The sequence below is a fragment of the Scyliorhinus canicula genome, chromosome 16, assembly GCF_902713615.1.
Source record: "Scyliorhinus canicula chromosome 16, sScyCan1.1, whole genome shotgun sequence".
Classification (NCBI taxonomy): Eukaryota; Metazoa; Chordata; class Chondrichthyes; order Carcharhiniformes; family Scyliorhinidae; genus Scyliorhinus; species Scyliorhinus canicula.
The window spans coordinates 61,713,814-61,733,293 of record NC_052161.1 but is presented as its reverse complement, the minus strand read 5'-3'; the positions used below and the strand labels follow the sequence as shown (position 1 = coordinate 61,733,293).

Sequence of the window (19,480 nt, the reverse complement as noted above, 5' to 3'; positions counted from 1 at the left end):
GTTAAAGTCCAACAGGTTTGTTTCAAATCACTAGCTTTTGGAGCACTGCTCCTTCCTCAGGTGAATGAAGAGGTATGTTCCAGAAACATATATATAGACAAAGTCAAAGATGCAAGACGATGCTTTGAATGTGAGCATTTGCAGGTAATTAAGTCTTTACAGATCCAGAGATACAGGTAACCCCAGGTTAAAGAGGTGTGAATTGTCTCAAGCCAGGACAGTTGGTAGGATTTCGCAGGCCCAGGCTAGATGGTGGGGTATGAATGTAATGCAACATGAATTCAAGGTCCCGGTTAAGGCTGTACTCATGTGTGCTGAACTTGGCTGTAGGTTTCTGCTCGGCTATTCTGCGTTGTCGCGCGTCCTGAAGGCCGCCTTGGCGAACGCTTACCCGGAGATCAGAGGCTGAATGCCCTTGACTGCTGAAGTATTGCCCGACTGGAAGGGAACATTCCTGCCTGGCGATTGTCGCGCGATGTCCGTTCATCCGTTGTCACAACGTCTGCATTCTCTCGCCAATGTACCATACTTCGGGACATCCTTTCCTGCAGCGTATGAGGAAGACAACGTTGGCCGAGTTGCACGAGTATGTACCATGCACCTGGTGGGTGGTGTTCTCACGTGTAATGGTGGTACCCATGCCGATGATCTGGCAACGTCTTGCAGAGATTGCCATGGCAGGGTTTGTGTGGTGTCGTGGTTCGCTGGGTAGTTTGCTGCAAACAATGGTTTGTTTGAGGTTGCAACTATTACACATGAGAACACCACCCACCAGGTACGCGGTACATACTCGTGCGACTCGGCCAACGTTGTCTACCTCATACGTCGCAGGAAAAGGATGTCCCCGCGTGGTACATTGGCAAGGCCATGCAGACCGCTGCGACAACGGATGAACGGACATCCCGTGACAATCGCCAGGCACTATGGAACAACTGCAGCAGTCAAGGGCATTCAGCCTCAGATGTCCGGGTAAGTGTTCTCCAAAGCGACCTGCAGGATGCGCGACAACGCAAAACCGCCGAGCACAAACGTAGTAGCCAAGTTCCGCACACATGAGTACGCCTCAACCAGGACATTAGATTCATGCTGCATTACATTCACTCCACCATCTGGCATGGGCTTGCAAAATCCTACCAACTGTCCTGGCTTGAGACATAGGGGCGGGTTTAGCTCACGGGGCTAAATCGGCTGGCTTTGTTAAAAAGCAGGCCAGCAGCACGGTCCCGTACAAGCTCTCTGGACATGCGCCAGAATGTGGCGACTAGGGGCTTTTCACAGTAACTTCATTGAAGCCTACTCGTGACAGGCGATTTTCATTTCATTATTCATGTCAATTCACACCTCTTTAATCTGGGGTTACCCCTATCTCTGGTTCTGTAAAGACTTAATCACCTGCAAATGCTCACATTCAAAGCATTATCTTGCATCTTTGACTTTGTCTGTATGTGTTTCTGGAACATACCTCTTCATTCACCTGAGGAAGGAGCAGTGCTCCGAAAGCTAGTGTTTGAAACAAACCTGTTGGACTTTAACCTGGTGTTGTAAGACTTCTTACTTTGCTCACCCCAGTCCAACGCCGGCATCTCCACATCACTTCTGTATACGAACGTGGATTTTTTCAGTATCTGAGGAGTCACGAATGGTGATAAACCTTGTGCAATTATTAGTGAATATCCCCATTTCTGACCCTGTGATGGAGGGAGGTCCTTAGTTTGGGCGGAGGAGTGGATATTTCCCCGATTCCCATTAACTAGTTTTGCTGGGCTCCTTAATGCTACACTCTGTCAAATGCTGCCTTGATGTCAAGGGCAGTCACTCTTGCCTCACCGCTTGAGTTCTGCTCTTTTGTCCATGTTTGAATCCATAGAATCCCTACAGTTTAGAAGGAGGCCATTCGACCCTTCACATCTGCACTGACCCTCTGAAAGAGCACGTCACCTAGGCCCACTCCCCCACCCTAACCCTGCAACCCAGTACCACACCTAACCTTTGTGCACTATGGGGCAATTTAGCATGGCCAACCCACCTAACCTGCATGTCTTTGGCTGCGGGATGAAACCGCAGCACCTGGTGGAAACCCATGCAGATGCTGGGAGAATGAGTCAACTCCACACAGACAGTCGCCCAAGATCAGAATTGAACACGGGTCCCTGGTGCTATGAGACTGCAGTGTCGACCACTGTGCCACCATGCTGCCCACTAAGGTTGTGTTGAGGTGAGGAGCTGAGTGACCCTGGCAGAATCTAAATTGACCGTCAGTGAACAGTTTAGTACCATGTAAGTGCTGCTTGATAGCACTATCAATGACACCTTCCATCACTTTGCTGATTTTATCTGATTACAAAGGTTTTTCTAACCACAAATTAAAATGCATTAGATCATCTCCGAAAGAATTGTAACTAATCTGTCTGAAGGCAAATTGCTTCTAAACTATAATCTGGGGTGTTACCAATGAATTGGGGTGGGTAGGGCAACACGGGCGCGCAGTGGTTAGCATTGCTGCCCTCACGGCACCTATGTCCCATGTTCGATCCGGCTCTGGGTCACTGTCCCCGTGTGGAGTTTGCACATTCTCCTCGTGTCTGCGTGGGTTTCGCCCCCCACAGCCCAAAGATGTGCAGGGTAGATGGATTGGCCAAGCTAAATTGCCCCATAATTGGAAAAAAGTTAATTGGGGTACTCTAAATTTATTTTTAAAAAAGAAATGGGATGGGGAAATATTATTGGCAATGTGTTCCATATGCAAGACTTTTAATATATTTTAGCAGAGAGTAATCCTTCTATACATTTGTTCTTTTTCCTATTTCTTTCACATTTTGCTTTCACTTGCCGTCTTCATGTCTCCAACTAAATTACACCAACAATTTTCATTTATGTCGTGCTCCTGGTTTTTGTCTGAGACATTTATCCTGACACTGTATCAAAGGAGGACTTTGTGGTGTTCTTTCTGTTTGTAAAACTCAGGATGGATAATGGTTGTAGGGTGCACAAAGAGCCACAAAACTATGTTGAATTAACAAAGCTAATTTTATTACACTACTCTTAATACAGTTTGAACACGATTCCTAAAGCTAGCAACTCTATATAATACAATTACTATCTACATTATAACTAATTATTGTCTTTAACACACTATCTAACTATCTCCAGACTGTTCATTATCTGCTCTCCTACTACACTCGCCCAGAAGTCTGAGAGGCATTCCCTTTTCTAGGTCTGCTCCCCAGCTCCATCTGGTGGCAGAATAAAGTATCACATTAACTCTTAACGTGCCAGACATTATACATAATGTCACAGACCTATAGGGAAGGGTAACAAAAATCCTGATCTCAGCATTAGATTTTCTGAGCGTCCCAAAAGGGGAGAGTGGAGGGAGAGCCTTAAACTTGAGAGCTTGCAGCCTAGTTTGCTGATGATGCGGCTGCCAGGTACTGGGTGGGTGGGGGTGTAGGAGGGTTACAGTGGGTGAGGATACACAAGAGGCTGGAGTCCTAGGCATTCAGAGAAAGGGTATACAATGTAACTGAAATAAAGAGTGGCTAAGGTAAATATTGGTCCTTCAGAGGATGAGAATGAAGATTTAATAATGGAAGATGAGGAAATGGCTGAGGAACTCAACAGGTTTTTTGGGTCGGATTTCACAGTGAAGACACAAATACCATGCAGACGCAGCATGGGTTCATAAAGGGCAGGTTGTGGCTAACTAATTTAGTGGAATTTTCTGCGGACATTGCTAGTGCGGTAGACAACAGGGAGCCAATGGATGTGGTATAACTGGATTACCAGAAAGCTTTTGACAAGGTGCTACACAAAAGGTTGCTGCATAAGATAATGATGCATGGTGTTAAGGGTAAAGTAGCATGGACAGAGCATTGGTTAATTAATAGAAAGCAACGAGTGGGGATTAATGGGTGTTTCTCTGGTTGGCAATCAGTAGCTAGTGGTGTCCCTCAGGGATTAGTGTTGGACCCACAATTGTTCACAATTTACATAGATAATTTGGAGTTGGGGACCAAGTATAATATGTCCAAATTTGCAGACGACACTAAGATGAGTGGTAAAGCAAAAAATGCAGAGGATACTGGAAGTCTGCGGAGGGATTTGGGTAGTTTAAGTGAATAGGCTAGGGTCTGGCAGATGGAATACAATGTTGACAAATGTGAGGTTATCTATTTTGGTAGAAATAACAGCAAAAGGGATTATTATTTAAATGATAAAATATTAAAACATGCTGCCGTGCAGAGGGACCCGAGTGTCCTAGTGCATGTGTCGCAAAAAGTTGATTTACAGGTGATTAAGAAGGCGAATGGAGTTTTGGCCTTCATTGCTAGAGGGATGGAGTTTAAGACTAGGGAGGTTATGCTGCAACTGTATAAGGTGTTAGTGAGGCCACACCTGGAGTATTGTGTTCAGTTTTGGTCTCCTTATCTAAAAAAGGATGTACTGGCGCCTGGAGTGTGTGCAGAGGAGAGTCACTAATTAATCCCAGGGTTGAGGGGATTGGATTACGAGGAGAGGTTGAGTAGACTTGGACTGTACTCGTTGGAATTTAGAAGAATGCTAGGGATCTTATAGAAACATGTAAATTTATGAAGGGAATAGATAGGATAGATGCGGGGAGGTTGTTTCCACTGGCAGGTGAAAGCATAACTAGGGGGCATAGCCTCAAAATAAAGGGAAGTAGATTTAGGACTGAGCTTTGGAGGAACTTCTTCACCCAAATGGTTGTGAATCTATGGAATTCCCTGCGCAGTGAAGCAGTTGAGGCTCCTTCATTAAATGTTTTCAAGATATAGATAGTTTTTTGAAGAATAAAGAAATAAAGGGTGGGAAAGTGGAGCTGAGTCCACAAAAGATCAGCCATGATCTCTTTGAATGGCGGAGCAGGCTCGAAGGACCAGATGTTCTCCTCCTGCTCCTAGTTCTTATGTTCTTATGTAAATCGTGAAGCACCCACATAATGAGTAATAAAATTCATTATGCAAATAAAAGACTGAAAAGTTGAAGAAATACATCATGTTCAGTGGGAGTATTGCTGCGGTGGATTTTTTGCTTGTTTAATACTGCTTTGTTTATTACCGTACTGTATGAACAGAAACATACATGTCAAACTCATGACCGATTCTCTTTCAGACTTGCAAACACATCGTTGTGAAAGATACGAATATAGTCATCATGGACATGAGGTGACAACATGAGCCTCCTGGAATCTTTATAAATTATTTCTATTGTAAGAATAAACAATATGTTGCTTTCAAGTTTTTATGACCAGTTACAGCCAACTGGATTATTTAACAAACTTTTTTGTACATTCAGGTTAAATAAAGTATACCGGTGGTTAATATTTCTTTTTGAAATGCACCAAGTATTTCACATGTATAATGTGAAATTACAAATGCTAGTTATCCAAAAGAAAATGTTTATAAAATTGAACCTGAACTTCACTCAGAAGACAATAAAAGCTCTTCATTTCTTTGGTATGTGCTTTCCTCTTTTAGTTTTGGATTTAGAAATGCAACCGAACAAAGAATAATACTGTTAAAAATGACATTTGGGCTCATCATTGAACAGGGTGTTCCCTGTAATATTATCCAAGTACCATCCGATTTAAACCATCTGTTTAATCCCATGTTACCTGGGTATTACACCAAAACCATCAATTTCCTTTTTGAAGAATGGGGCATCTATCCAGGCCAGTGTCGCCAAGAGAAACTGCTGACTCATCACAGATGTGGATGCGGTGATACTGTTCGAGCCAGATCCACTAATCTTGGCAGTGAGTAGCTTGCATACATGCACACACAATTCAAGTAAATGTACCCTGCATGTGTATGCTTAATTAATGCCCATCCACCATCATTCAGTACCTAAAAGCACTTGCACACTCTGCTTTCCGTCTTCCCATTTACCAACAAACCAGCCAAAACGTTTGAATTTCAAGTGCATTTGCCAGACAGATTAGTCGAGATCACATGCTCAATGACCGTGTCCATTACTAATTTCTTCTTTACTAATGAGGAATGTAATTGGGCACATCGGGATTCATAATTAGTTACATGTGGCCAGGGCGGCACGATGGTTCACTGGTTGGCACTGTCTCCTCCGAGGCAGCCGAGGATCTGGGTTCGATCCCTGCCCTGAGTCACTGCCCATGTGGACTTTGCACATTCTCGCCCTGTCTGCGTGGGTCTCACCCAGACAACACAAGATGTGCAGGGTAGATGGATTGGCACGTAAATTTTCCCCTTAATTGGAAAACAAAAATTGTCACATGTGGCCAACGCGTGGTCAACACTGTTCCGCCAGCTATTCCTTTTACACATTGTTCCTACGCTCCCGTCTGAATTTATTACATTCTTGTTGTAATCAATTACCTATGAACTGAGAGAATGGGATTTTAAAAAACCTACCAATGGCCAATATTGTGCTTTTACATATTAATTCATGTAACAACCACTTGTGAACACAGATACTGATTGTAGAGATTTAGTTAGGTCTTAGTGGAAGTAGCTACTTTAGTATGTTGTAGATAGTACATCAAATTAGTGTCAATTACTTAGATAATTAGAGCAATTGCTAACAGGTTTTACAGTGTAAAAAAACTTTAAAAACACCACAAAGTGTTTTTATTTTACTTGCAGATGATTTATTCAGGTTCAGAATGAACTTTCTTGAATAGTTTAAGGAAAAGTAACTAGTTTGAAGGAACAGTAGACACCAATGGGAATGATACTTGAATAGTAATGGAGAAGATTATTATTGAATTCAATATAGAACATTTTAAATGTACAATTTTTTATACTGAGTAATTATGGATCAAACATGGAGATTTTACTGGGCGTTACTCACACCGGCATTGTTCCCGTGCAATGAGAATAGTCTAAAGAGTTTAAGGGAACAGATTTGCAACCTTATCATATTGTATAATCCCTTTTCTTTGATTTTCATGATACAGTATTGCTAATCGCATATAATACTTATAACAAATCTGATTTCAATGTCATCATAATTAAGTAACTAAAAAGGTTAGCTTTCCATCTGGACATTCCCATTGAGTTGTTCAATGTCAACATAATTAAGTAACTAAAAAGGTTAGCTTTCCATCTGGACATTCCCATTGAGTTGTTTTTAAAAAAACTTAGACTCTACATTTTTATTACCAGCACAGAACACACCTGGATTCAGCATCCCAACAGGCAACTTGGATCAAGCATCCCCTGCAACAATTTATTAAACCATGATTTTTTAAAGTCAAAGTGACTGACACGTGTTAGTGAAAAGGAGATGTAATCGTTTTAGGAAAGTGATGATCTATCTTACATGAATCTAGCGATGGGAGGTTCTTTAATATGAAGCCAAGAGTTTCAAACCGATCTTTTAATTGAAAGATTAAACCAATACAGCTTAAATTTTCTCTGGCATGTTTGTTTTTAGTTATGTCAGACTTATTAGCCATCATGCTACTGAATAAATAAGTATTGGCAATGACAGGAAACACAAGACAATTGTAAATATACTGGCAGCACATTCTAACTTTATTTTAAAAATTCCCATTCATTCAGTTGAAGCTACAGCTAATGTCTAGTGACAGAGGGATGGAATGAAAACAGTAGAAAGTATGTTTCTCTAATTGCACATTCACAGTTTTCTTGTTGCAAAAAGATACAGAAAAGACAGAAGGAGGGACGATGGTTTAAAAGCATTTGCGGTGTACAATAGATGGACCAGCCTCGTCGTATTCAGGCTTGCTAATCCACATCTGCTGGAAGGTGGAGAGAGAGGCCAGGATGGAGCCACCAATCCAGACGGAGTATTTACGCTCAGGTGGAGCAATGATCTGTTATAAAAAGGCACATAACAGAATGGTATCGGGATTTGTACATAACCACTTTTCAAGCACAGCTTAATCAACCAATAAACAATGTTCACTACTTTGTCTCTGAGAGAGTGGTTTCTACTGGCATTCCTATTGTACAATATTTCTCTTCCCACAAATCTTTCCAAAATATGGAGAGGGGCCAGCTTCAGCTGACTGTAAGTGCATGATAGAGATCCCAGATGCCTATTGCTGTTTTTCCCTTCCTATCCATGAGGAAGTGCCTCACCCTTTGGAACTTCCCCCTGTGGACAGCGTGGGAATTACAAATACAAACCCATTTGTTGGTGCTGCTTACTGTCAGTTCTGCTCTTTGGTAACAATCTGCCTTTTTAAGTTAAAACGCTGCAGGTTTAATTCCTGCTTCAAGACTTAAGACATTTACTTCTGGCTGACCTAACAGTACTGAAGGACTACTGCATTTCCAAAGGTGCTATCCTTTGGCTGAGATGTTCAAGTGATCCGACACACGGCAGATGTAAAATGCCCCCTAACACGATTCAAAGAAAAGTAAAATGTGCTTTGTATCATAGCCAGTCACCAACCTTCCTTCCTCCCCCCCCGCCCCACCCACCGCCCAAACAAACCCACCCAAAAAGATTAACTGGTATTTATCTTGCAAGCTGTTTGTGGGCCCTGGCTGTGCCCTAAGTAGCTGTTCTATTTGTCTATGAAACAAAGGTATACCAAAGTAATCAATCAGCTGTGAAGTGCATCGCGCCAGTCTGAGGATGTGAAATGTGCTTTATAAATGTGGATTTTTTTTTCACATACACTGTGGATGGGTTGGCACTGTAATATTGTAAGGAATGTTGGTATTGCAGTTGCCCTCATTAGAAATACACATTAGATCCTTGCCAAGGCAGAATGAAACATTCCAATGCTCCCTACTGCACATTTTAAAAGCTATCTTCATAGTCAACCATCTTGATTTGGAGGTAAAATCTCCAATTCCTCTTTTAAAAAAAAAACAACCCTTCATATAGCCAATCTATACAGCTGATTAAAGTGTAGCTGAATACCGGAATGCGCTTTGAACTTGTGCCATCATTACAAGGTTTACTACAGGCTGAAGTATTAGAGAAGTTGTCATCTGTTGGCTTGAAGTTTTGTTAAAAAGTGATTATAACTAGCAACTGCAAAGGCTATAAGTTTTTTATAAAAACTTTGTCACCGCTAAACTGATCATTTGAATGCATCCGACAGTCGATGCTAAAATATTTTTCTGTGCCCCTTTTTATAATGTATATTTTTTGCCTTTTTTGGTCACCTCCACTCTATGATCTGTCAACATTATTCCCTGGCTGAGTGGTCAGGCAGCTAGGTTGCTCCTATGCTACTTTTCCAGCTAGTCCTAGGAGATATACGCATATATGATTCTCTCTCTCGCCACCTAGGGGCAAAGCACTGCTAGGGGTAAACATCAGAACTTTGGGGCAGCATGGTGGTGCAGTGGTTATCACTGTTGCCTCACGGCACCGAGGTCCCAGGTTCGATCCTGGCCCTAGGTCATTCTCCGTGTGGAGTTTCCACATTCTCCCCGTGTTTGTGTGGGTTTCGCCCCCACAACCCAAAGATGTGCAGGCTAGGTGGATTGGCTAAATTGCCCCTGAATTGGAAAAAATTAATTGGGTAATCTAAATTTATTTTTAAAAACATCAGAACTTGGCTGAATAGCTAGGTTGCGCTAATTTCTTAGCTCTCCAGGCCACTGTTCATTTCTGATATCTCCAGGTACAAAGATATTGACGAGTTTTTTTGTTACGTGTACGATTAAAGTTAATAGTGTAGTTTAAAAATAACTTGCGTTTTTCAGAAATTTGTGGCAAATAAAAATAAATTTGTAGATTTGCTTTTAAAACTGAATCCATGTGGAATCTACACTTCTGAACTTCAATAAAATATCTATTTAATGGGAAACACACCTTATCAGTAAAAACATTTAACGGAGATCTTTAATGAATTGTGCCAAGAAACTTCTTAACATGACCTTGTCTAGAACAAGAGATTAAACTATGCTGCGCACGCTTATTAAAAATAAGATAAGATAGCTGTGAAACTGAAGTAGTAAATTTATGTAAGTGAAATAGTCAAATATTCAAGATCAGTTGAGATTGGCATTAAATCATTTACTGTTTGCTCCTTTTTCAGTTTTAAATAGACACTTTGTAAGAGGATTTACCAATGGAGTGGACATTGGGCAGCTTTGATTCCATATAGATGTATAAATATATATATTCTCTCTGTAAAGTGAGTTTCTCTCTGTAAAGTGAGTATCATCTGACGTTCCTGGCAACACTCATTTGACTATGTGGTCTTCACACTAATATGAAAAGGATTGCTGCTTTGACCTGGTTTAGACATTTCACTCATGGAAACATAGCTTTCTCATCGCTTTGCCCCATATTGAGTTAATGGTCAGTGACCACACATGCAAGGGTTATTTTACTGATGAGGTTCCACTGGCACCTCAGCTTAGCATTTTCCTGGGAAAAATTCTGTTTGACCTTACCAAGCCAGGTTAACAATGATCAGACACAAAATAACAATGTGTTATTTAATTTACTTAACCAACCTTGATTTTCATTGTGCTGGGGGCCAATGCAGTGATTTCCTTCTGCATACGGTCAGCGATACCAGGATACATGGTGGTACCTCCAGACAGTACGTTGTTGGCATATAAATCCTTCCTGATGTCGATGTCGCACTTCATAATGCTGTTGTATGTGGTCTCGTGGATGCCTGCAGACTCCATCCCTGTTGATTAAATGTAAATCCGTAAGATTAAAAGAAGTTTTGAATTCCAAATACCCTTTGTAAAGGGTAGCTCAGTGTGCAGACTGTTGACAGAAAAATGTAAGCTTGCAAGCTTGTTGTTTGTTGAGGTTTGGTGCAATCCAAGGTCACCAGTGGATTATGCAGATACTGGTTAGGTAAAATTGCTTTGGTTATCTTGCTACACAAATAGTTATTTCTGTGTACCTGTTAGATGCATGGCTAGGTCATTCAGTAAATTAGTTCCTGGATAATCTGTAACTCAACTCCATTTACCCATGGAAATATTAACTTGATTATACAGTAAACCGATTCAGAAGACAATATGATGGCTCTGGCTATGAGTGGCTTGCCTCTTCAGTAATGGTGTCTGAGTCAGCAGGTGTCAATGTAGAATTAGCAATAAAAGTGAATTCTAGTCCCAATTGGAGCTCATTTTTCTACTTAATTAACCGAATAATTGCAATGATATTATCCCACACATTTGTGGTCTGAGTTACAGCACAGCAAAACAACACTTTATTTTTGGACTCTTTAAAGCAGTGGAATTTGCAAAGAACGTTTTCTATAAAATCAACCCACCAATGAAAGATGGCTGGAAGAGAGTTTCTGGGCAACGGAAACGCTCGTTGCCTATGGTGATGACCTGGCCATCAGGCAGTTCATAGCTCTTCTCCAAGGAGGAAGAGGAGGCAGCAGTGGCCATCTCGTTCTCAAAGTCAAGGGCCACATAGCACAACTTCTCCTTAATATCACGAACAATCTCACGTTCAGCTGTGAATCAAAGAAAAACAGGACATCAGATTTGTCTTTAGCACCCCGTGATTTGATCGTGTGGCCACACTGAATGTACAACTGCACAGTCATGTATTTATGTTAGCAAGAGGAATTTCTCCACCTCCCACTAAATCTAAAAGATCACTGGGACATCATGTTGGAAATACACAAATGTAGTCACACACAACTTTTTTTTTGTCAGTATTGGCCACTGACTGAAATTGGGGACAATGCACCTAGAGTTCCCCTAATTACTTAATCATTTGGATCAGCTAAATCTGCACTTGCTGCTAGTGGATAACATCCATCACGATCTTCCTTAGTGAGTAGAATGCTGCATTTCTTTGTGTTCCTCAAGGAAGGGTTAGCACTTGCTTCTTTTGTGAAATGCTTTTTGCGTCCATCTGTTGGCAGAACAGCCATGAGCCTGCCCAAAGAATTGGCTTTGGGAGCCATCAAATGGACAACAAGGGGATGTTTGTCTTGCAGTCGCTGTAGGAATGGACACTTCTAAAGTTATTCTAAGGTGGGACTTGAAATAGTCTTGATTCATTTTGTTGTAAAAACAATTACTGATGGCCTCTCTGCATTTAAACACCTGCGCATTTTCTGCTCTGCAGTCACAGGCAATCCTGTAAGCTTTAATATAAAGGTTTAACATGAAGTAAGTTGCCTTCATAATAGTAGCCATGCGGTGTCACTACGAACGTTATGCTACAAGAGAAACCTTACCTGTGGTGACAAATGAATAGCCGCGTTCAGTTAGGATTTTCATGAGGTAGTCGGTGAGATCACGGCCAGCCAGATCCAGACGCATGATGGCATGGGGTAGGGCATAACCCTCGTAGATTGGCACATTGTGGGTGACACCATCGCCAGAGTCCAGCACAATACCTGCACACAATCACAGCCATCTGATCAGAAACAGCCAGCGGTCCAACCCATCTCCCAACACATGGAGGCCACTGCTCTCACTTACCTGTTGTACGGCCAGACGCATAAAGGGACAGCACAGCCTGGATAGCAACATACATGGCTGGCACATTGAAGGTCTCAAACATGATCTGGAAATGACCACAGTTAAGAACATGGTTAGATGGTGCTGTTATATGGGTAAATGTGTGTACATCCATTTATTTCTCCTATTATTTTGCCGCCATCATTTTTGATTCATGGGTGATGGACATGAAAATGAAATGACTTATTGTCACAAGTAGGCTTCAAATGAAGTTACTGTGAAAAGCCCTAGTCGCCATATTCCGACGCCTGTTTGGGGAGGCTGGTACAGGAATTGAACTGTACTGCTGGCCTGCCTTGGTCTGCTTTCAAAGCCAGCGATTTAGTCCTGTGCTATCATTAAGTCAAGCAACAGAGAGAATTGGGAATTCAGAAGTTACAGGAGAGAACACTCTGCTAGTCCCTGCTAGTTTGAACAGGGGCTTCTGACTTTTTGGCACCAGAGAGAGAGAGATGGGGTGTGACTCAGTTTGATTGATTGGCTGGTGGCCAATGAATTGGCCAAAAGGCTGTGTTCTGCTCAGTAAAAGGTGGTGATTGGATCTTGCCTGAGGGGAATGATTTTCAGAGACCCGAGGAGCTCAGTTTGATTCCTGGAAGCACAGGGCCAAGGTTCTGCCCCTCTCTTCATGTTTTCTTCAGAAAGAATATGAGTGCTGTATTCCTGGAACTACAGAGAACCTGAATGAATGAATCTGAAGGAAAACCATTACAAGCTGCAAAGACCACGACCCTCTCCAGAAAGACTGTGAGTGTTGCATTTCTGAAACTACAGAGGCCTGAATGAATCTACAGTAAATCCCCCGACTGAAATTAGAGTTTGAAGAGGATTAAGGTGCTGGAAACAAAGACTCTTTTTCCCTTTTATTTATTTTTTAACCCATTTCTTCTCTGTGTTTGCCTGCCTTGTGTGTTAAGGGCCTAAGACTTTGGCTATTTTTCTAAGAATTATTGGTAAATCACTTATGTTGTGACTCTGGATCTGGTGGGGCTGGAATTGACCGCGCACTAGCCCGGGGTGTTATAACAAGAAACCAATGCCCAAAGCTTTCATTGGGATGGGAATTGGTAGACCTGGATTTCCAACTTAAGTTGCATCATCCACCCAATGTTTATTTAAGTCTATTGGGTGAGTTTTCCAAATCATCAAAGCGCAATGGAGATAGTCAAAGTGGGGGGATTAGTCATTAGGAAGTAACAACTGGGTAGTGCCATACCTGGGTCATCTTTTCACGGTTGGCCTTGGGGTTTAGGGGAGCCTCTGTGAGCAGAGTTGGATGTTCTTCAGGCGCTACACGTAGCTCATTATAAAAGGTGTGGTGCCAGATCTGTAGAAATAATGTGTGGCATTTTAAAAACACAGCTCGCCTGGTTCATCTTAATCGATACTTTAAAATATATACATCGATAATCTTATCTGAACATGAAGTTTTTTACAGCCATTTCTAGTTGGGCTGATATAAGTGGATCAAGGAAGAATGTGAATGCCTTGCCTTCTCCATATCGTCCCAGTTTGTAATGATGCCATGCTCGATTGGGTATTTCAGGGTCAGGATACCCCTCTTACTCTGAGCCTCGTCACCTACATAGCTGTCTTTCTGGCCCATCCCAACCATAACGCCCTGTAGAATTAAACAGAACAGGAAGACTTCACATATATGGTGAGCACACTGAAATAATGCTTGAGAATTTATAATCAAGGGAGCCAGAATACAACATGTAACAAGGAATAATTGACAAAAATGTTGATGCAAACTTGATCTGTGGTTTATGTTTTACAGCTACCACCAGACATGTAATTCATAATGAATCTTGACCGTGCATGGGATAATTTATTCATCAAGCTGGTGATTTTCAGAGAATTAGACAGCATAGAAGGCCACTTGGCCCGTCATTGCCGATGCTGACTCCATGAAAGAGCTGCCAATTTAGTGTCACTCCCCAGCTCCAAGAGTCTTATAAACTTCTACTTTTCAATTATATTTCAAGTTAAAGGTGGATCTGCTTTCCTCCATCCTAGCGAGGCAGTGCATCCCAGATCCCAATAACTTTTGTGCATTGAAAACTAGTGCAAATCTCCCCCAGTTGTGTATTTCTGCAGTCAGGACTGCAGAACACAGATTGAAATCTCAATCTCAACGCGATCAGAAACCTGGTGCACATCCCGCAATGATGGCATCACCAATGGAGCTGCTGTCCAGGCAGCATTTCAGTCTGCTCTTGCAGACGGCGACAGCGGGGCTGTGGGACCCTTTTTTTAAATGTTTGTGTGTGTGTTTTGCTCTCGGACCCTGGGGTGTTGCCGGCTGCTGACCTGATGGCGGGGGCGGCCCACGATGGAGGGGAAGACCGCACGGGGAGCGTCATCCCCGGCGAAGCCAGCCTTGCACAGTCCGGAGCCATTATCACAAACCAGTGCTGTACTCTCCTCCTCGTCACACATGGTCAGTCTGTCTGCGTCTGGTGGAATAAAGGATTCTAGGTCAGAAAATGCAAGCAGGGGGGATGTATATATGTGCATATAGAGAGAGATTGACACATCCTAACAATGTAATTAAATATACAAGTGTCACAGTCCTGGGCTGCACCAGGACAGGGGCAACTTGAACAATATACTTGTGAGATCTGTACAAAACATTGCAATTAAATAACGCATTCTTACAATGAATGTGAAGCTGCCAGGAATATCTCTGTAACTCAGAACATTCCCCACAAAATACAACTTTAATCAAGTACCTGTCCCATGTACTGGCTGTGCCCAGCCCAGTTTCTCAGACAGGTCCTTGTTTAGAGAACTTTCTCAAAAGTAGCCAATGGAGCTACTCCGCGCTCGGCCAGGAAGTCCAAAGAAACTGAGGAGCTTTCTTTTTTAATGCAGTTTTTCCTAATTAGGAAATCGCTCCGCTGCACCATAAAAATTCTCTCCAGCATTCCCCCCCTCTCTCTGCTCCCTGCCCATTCTGCATGAAGCTCGGGCTTGCAATACCGGGAGCGGCCAGAGAGGCGCTGGCAAGGGATTGGGAAAAGGACCATATTTAGTAATAAAGGCAAAAAAAATCCACAGTACCGCGACCCCAATATTACAGCGGATGCCAAAATCTGTTGTGTAGTGAGCTAGTGATCCTTTAGCAGACACACTGTCACCCATCGTCATCTATTCTCTCGATTGGCAGATCAACACTAGAAACAACACTAAAAAGGCGATTAGAGTCCTGAAAGGAAGAGATGGAGATTGTTGAAGTCCCAAGAAACAGCTCTTGTTTGATGCTATATGCGCAGGGATGGATCTTCAACTGAGCAACACCCACCCCCCCCCCCCCCCCCCCCCCCCCCCCACACACACACACACATTGAATTGCTCGTTTCCTCAAACAGTTCAGAACGGAGTCTACAATCGGCACATCTAGGAAGGCACCCCAACTGAAAAAGGCGACACTTCACCTCTCTGTCTAAGTATTTATCCATGATGTGGAGATGCCGGCGTTGGACTGGGGTGAGCACAGTAAGAAGTCTTACAACACCAGGTTAAAGTCCAACAGGTTTGTTTCAAACACGAGCTTTCGGAGCACGGCTCCTTCTTCAAGTATTTATCCAACCTCAGCTAAATTACTTCGGCAAGAAGGCAAAACAGATGGAAACACCGCTGTGCCATCTTCACATCTACTCCAAACCTTTACTAGAACAGGTGGTTTTCAATATTTGTGCCTTATTAGCAATTTACAAAATCAAATCCACTCCACCAGTCTCACTTTTCACATCCCAGATATTACTGCACAGGAAAGATTTTACTTTAAACCCTTCTGATATATTTTTTTTTAAATACCAGCCACAATCATCTCTGCAACAGGATTGCATTAAGACCACTGTGAGCTTTTTCTTTACGAAAATCCACACATGCCAGCTTTCAATTGACAATAATAGGACGGTTTTGCCACGCGGATAATCCAATGCTGAGAACAATTCTAAATATTGAAGAAGGCTGCAGACAGGGCTGCTGATTAACCCTTGCCTGGGAACTGACTCACCCTCTCTGCTTTGCCGGGGTTCCTTTACTCTGGGATGGTGCACTCTCCCTGACCGCTTTGTTAAGTTTTATAGCCCTTGGGTCTCGTCACCCTTTGCCTCCACCCACAGCAGCCCCAAAAAAGGACCAGACAACCCCCTCCCCCGAGCAAGGCTACACAGATTCCTATTCTACAGCCATATACGGCGCTCACACAAAAGCCCTGCTCTGGGTGGCCGAGGACGCTCGGTTGTATATTGCTACATTCCAACTGCGCAGTTCTCCTAGGGAAGGAGGGGGAATATCAGCGTCTCAGGGTAGTATAAACAGATCCTCAACTCGGGAGCAGCTGCAAATGTACACTGACAGGCGGCTGTTAGATCATTCCCCTTCCACAACGCTTCATAGATAACCTCCAGTGGCCAACAGGGCACCGGGAACCTCAGCGCACACCGGGGCCAAACTCCTCTGACATTAAATGAATTCAGAGGCAGAGTTTATTCATCTCTGCACCTCAAGTTTGATTCCTGTTCCCCATCCGGCGGCTGTGTAAAGTTTCACTGGGATAGAGAGGGATCGGTGCAACAGGACCCACGGGGAGTTGAAGAATATCCATAGATGGTAAAACAGAGCAGTAGCCACATCCCCCTCACTGAAATAACTCAATTTGGGGAATTTAAAGTGGTATCCCTTATACAGGGAAGTGGAAACATTTCGCTGGCATGTATTTTGCCTGAAAACTGATTATTTGGTATCCATGTACTATCTTGTGGATATTTTGCTTTTAAAGTGCAGTTAGCAACAATGACCTTGACCTCTTTGCACACTCATGGTGCATTTATATCTATTTCATCAGTAAGTAGGAAACTTCATCAATGAGTAGGAAACTTAATCAATCAGGAAATATTTCAAATGACGTGTCAGGAACGTGGCCATCTTCAGTGACAATCTTTTGCTCAACTTCCCACTATCAGCATTTTAGAAGGGTGACCATTGGATAGGAATGTAATTAACTGGACCAGCCACACCAATGCTATAGCTAATGATGCAGGTCACGAGTCGCTCAACTCCTGACCCTACAAAACTCTCCACCACCTACAATTCAGGGACGTGATGGAATATTCTCCATATACCTGGATGGGAACATCGCCTATCACCTTAACCATCCACTCCCTCAACCACTGGTGCAATGTGCATTCTCCACAGGACACACTACTATGAGTTGCCAAAACTCCAGCGACAAAGCCACCCGAATCCATGATGTCCATTACCTGTCAGGACCAGAGAAGCAGGTGTGTGGAAACATGTCACCTCCAAGTCCCCTTTCAAGTCACACTGCATTACATCTTTGTTGCTGGTCAATGTCCTGAAACGCCCCAACTAACAGCACTGTGTGAGGACTGGCACCACATGGATTAGGCAGTTCAAAAATAAGGCTCAATTCCTGAGACTTAATGTATGAATTCATTTGTTATAATTTCTTGCTTGACTTTTAGCAAGCAGGAAGTGATCTTTTGTGAATGGTTCAATCATTAATATTAGCCCCACTCCCCCAAGACAGATTGGCACTGAAAAGATTGTAAATAATCACAGATTTTCATTGTAATCTTTGATTGATCTCAGACTAAATAGATGATCCTTTAAAACAGAGATGAGGAGGAATTTCTTTAGCCAGAGCATGGCGAATCTGTGGAACTCTGCCGCAGAAGGCTGTGTAGGTGAAATCACTGAGTGTCTTTAAGACAGAGATAGATAGGTTCTTGATTAATCAGCGGTTATGGGGAGAAGGCAGGAGAATGGGGATGAGAAACATATCAGCCATGATTGAATGGTGGAACATCCTCGATGGGCCCAATTGGCCTAATTCTGCTCCTAGATCTTATGGTCTTATAAGTATAGGCACACAGTTATATACCTCTTTTGTGTAAATGGGAATCGCTCAGTTGTCAGTTCCAAGCTGTTCTTGATCTGACCAAAACAAATTATCCAAAGCCCCTTCCATCGCCTTGCATCAGACACTTTGTGGAATATATTTCCGGATGTCTCAGCAGATGTGCATGTTTTTCAGTGTGAACTGTACTCATGACCTGCCTGCCCCCAGTATAACTAAACTCTGTTATCTCAGAAATCCTGCAATGCAAAAGGATTTTAGTTATTTACTTATTAAATTCTGCTGTTGTTTTCTCTTTGGAAAATGTGATAATTGGGAATGAAGGTAACTACATAATAATTCAGTTGACAACTTCAGCCAGGAGGAGATCCAGCCAATTTGCCTAAAGTACGCCCTTGTCCCTAAATCCTATTCATTGACACAAAACTGTCACTGTACTCTTTGAATTAAGTTTCAGTGATCTTTTTCAACCATTTCCACCTCATAAGGATCATATATGTTTGCATTATCTAATTTTTTCTCCAGTACGTGGGTTCAGTTATGATGCTGCACACTTCTAAAACCACAATACATGGCAGGAGAATTGAGGCATACTTTAAATAAATGGACTTGATGGACAAAAGATCTTCTCCTGTCTGAAACTATGAACTGTGGTCCTCCGAGTTGCCTTCATTCCCAGTTGTTATACTTTCCAAAGTAATGGCAACTAATGGCAGGATTTAATAATAAATAGTTGAAATCCTTTTGTATGATAGTATTTCCTACAGATAACATTGTGGCTCTGATTGGCCAATCCTGTTTGTAAGGGCACACACATATAATACATATGGGATGGAATGTGAGAATCACTTGCATGGGTGACATTTATTGCTTATCCTTGTGAAGACAATGGTGGACTATTATGTTTTCTTGAATTATTGCAGGCTGTATGGTAAAGGTACTCCCCTGATGTTGGTAGGGAGCTCTGCGATTTTGACCCAACAACAATGAAGGAACAGTGATACATTTCCAACTCAGAATGGCGTGTGACTTGCAGGGGAATTTGCAGAAGGCGGTGCTCTCATACGTCGGCTTCCCTTGGTCTTCTAGATAGTGGAAGTCATGGGTTCTCGACGTTTGTCGAAGCTGCCATTCCATTAAT

General features: G+C 42.6%; 2 protein-coding genes across 8 annotated transcripts in view; one reads left to right on the top strand and one right to left on the bottom strand.

Annotated features, from left to right (window-relative positions):
• stambpl1 (STAM binding protein-like 1) overlaps window positions 1-5,480 on the top strand; it is a 98,661-nt gene extending 93,181 nt beyond the window's left edge. For all 6 annotated transcript variants that reach the window (XM_038821411.1, XM_038821415.1, XM_038821413.1 and 3 more), the window contains one exon: window positions 5,134-5,480. In XM_038821411.1, the coding sequence (XP_038677339.1) occupies window positions 5,134-5,190 (57 nt within the window). In that variant the 3' untranslated portion in view covers window positions 5,191-5,480. The remainder of the gene's footprint in view (window positions 1-5,133) is intronic.
• Window positions 5,481-7,505: 2,025 nt separating this feature from the next.
• On the bottom strand, window positions 7,506-16,635 carry acta2 (actin alpha 2, smooth muscle). 2 transcript variants are annotated; one of them, XM_038821417.1, is made up of 9 exons: window positions 16,471-16,635; window positions 14,760-14,905; window positions 13,939-14,067; window positions 13,663-13,773; window positions 12,408-12,492; window positions 12,161-12,322; window positions 11,234-11,425; window positions 10,452-10,633; window positions 7,506-7,837 (listed from the first exon to the last, which is right to left on the bottom strand). In XM_038821417.1, the coding sequence occupies exons 2-9, from the start codon at window positions 14,886-14,888 to the stop codon at window positions 7,694-7,696; spliced, it is 1,134 nt and encodes a 377-aa protein (XP_038677345.1). In that variant the 5' UTR covers window positions 14,889-14,905; window positions 16,471-16,635; the 3' UTR covers window positions 7,506-7,693. The 2 variants fall into 2 exon arrangements, with proteins under 2 accessions (XP_038677345.1, XP_038677346.1); XM_038821418.1 differs by lacking the exon at window positions 16,471-16,635 and adding an exon at window positions 15,182-15,200.
• Between the last annotated feature and the right edge of the window lie 2,845 nt (window positions 16,636-19,480).

Coding starts and splice junctions, on each gene's coding strand:
- acta2 (XM_038821417.1), bottom strand. CDS start 14,888: ATGTGTGACGAGGAGGAGAGTACAGCACTGGTTTGTGATAATGGCTCC. Junction 13,774..13,938: donor ACTGGGACGATATGGAGAAG/GCAAGGCATTCA, acceptor TTATTTCTACAG/ATCTGGCACCACACCTTTTA. Junction 11,426..12,160: donor CTATTCATTTGTCACCACAG/GTAAGGTTTCTC, acceptor TTTGATTCACAG/CTGAACGTGAGATTGTTCGT.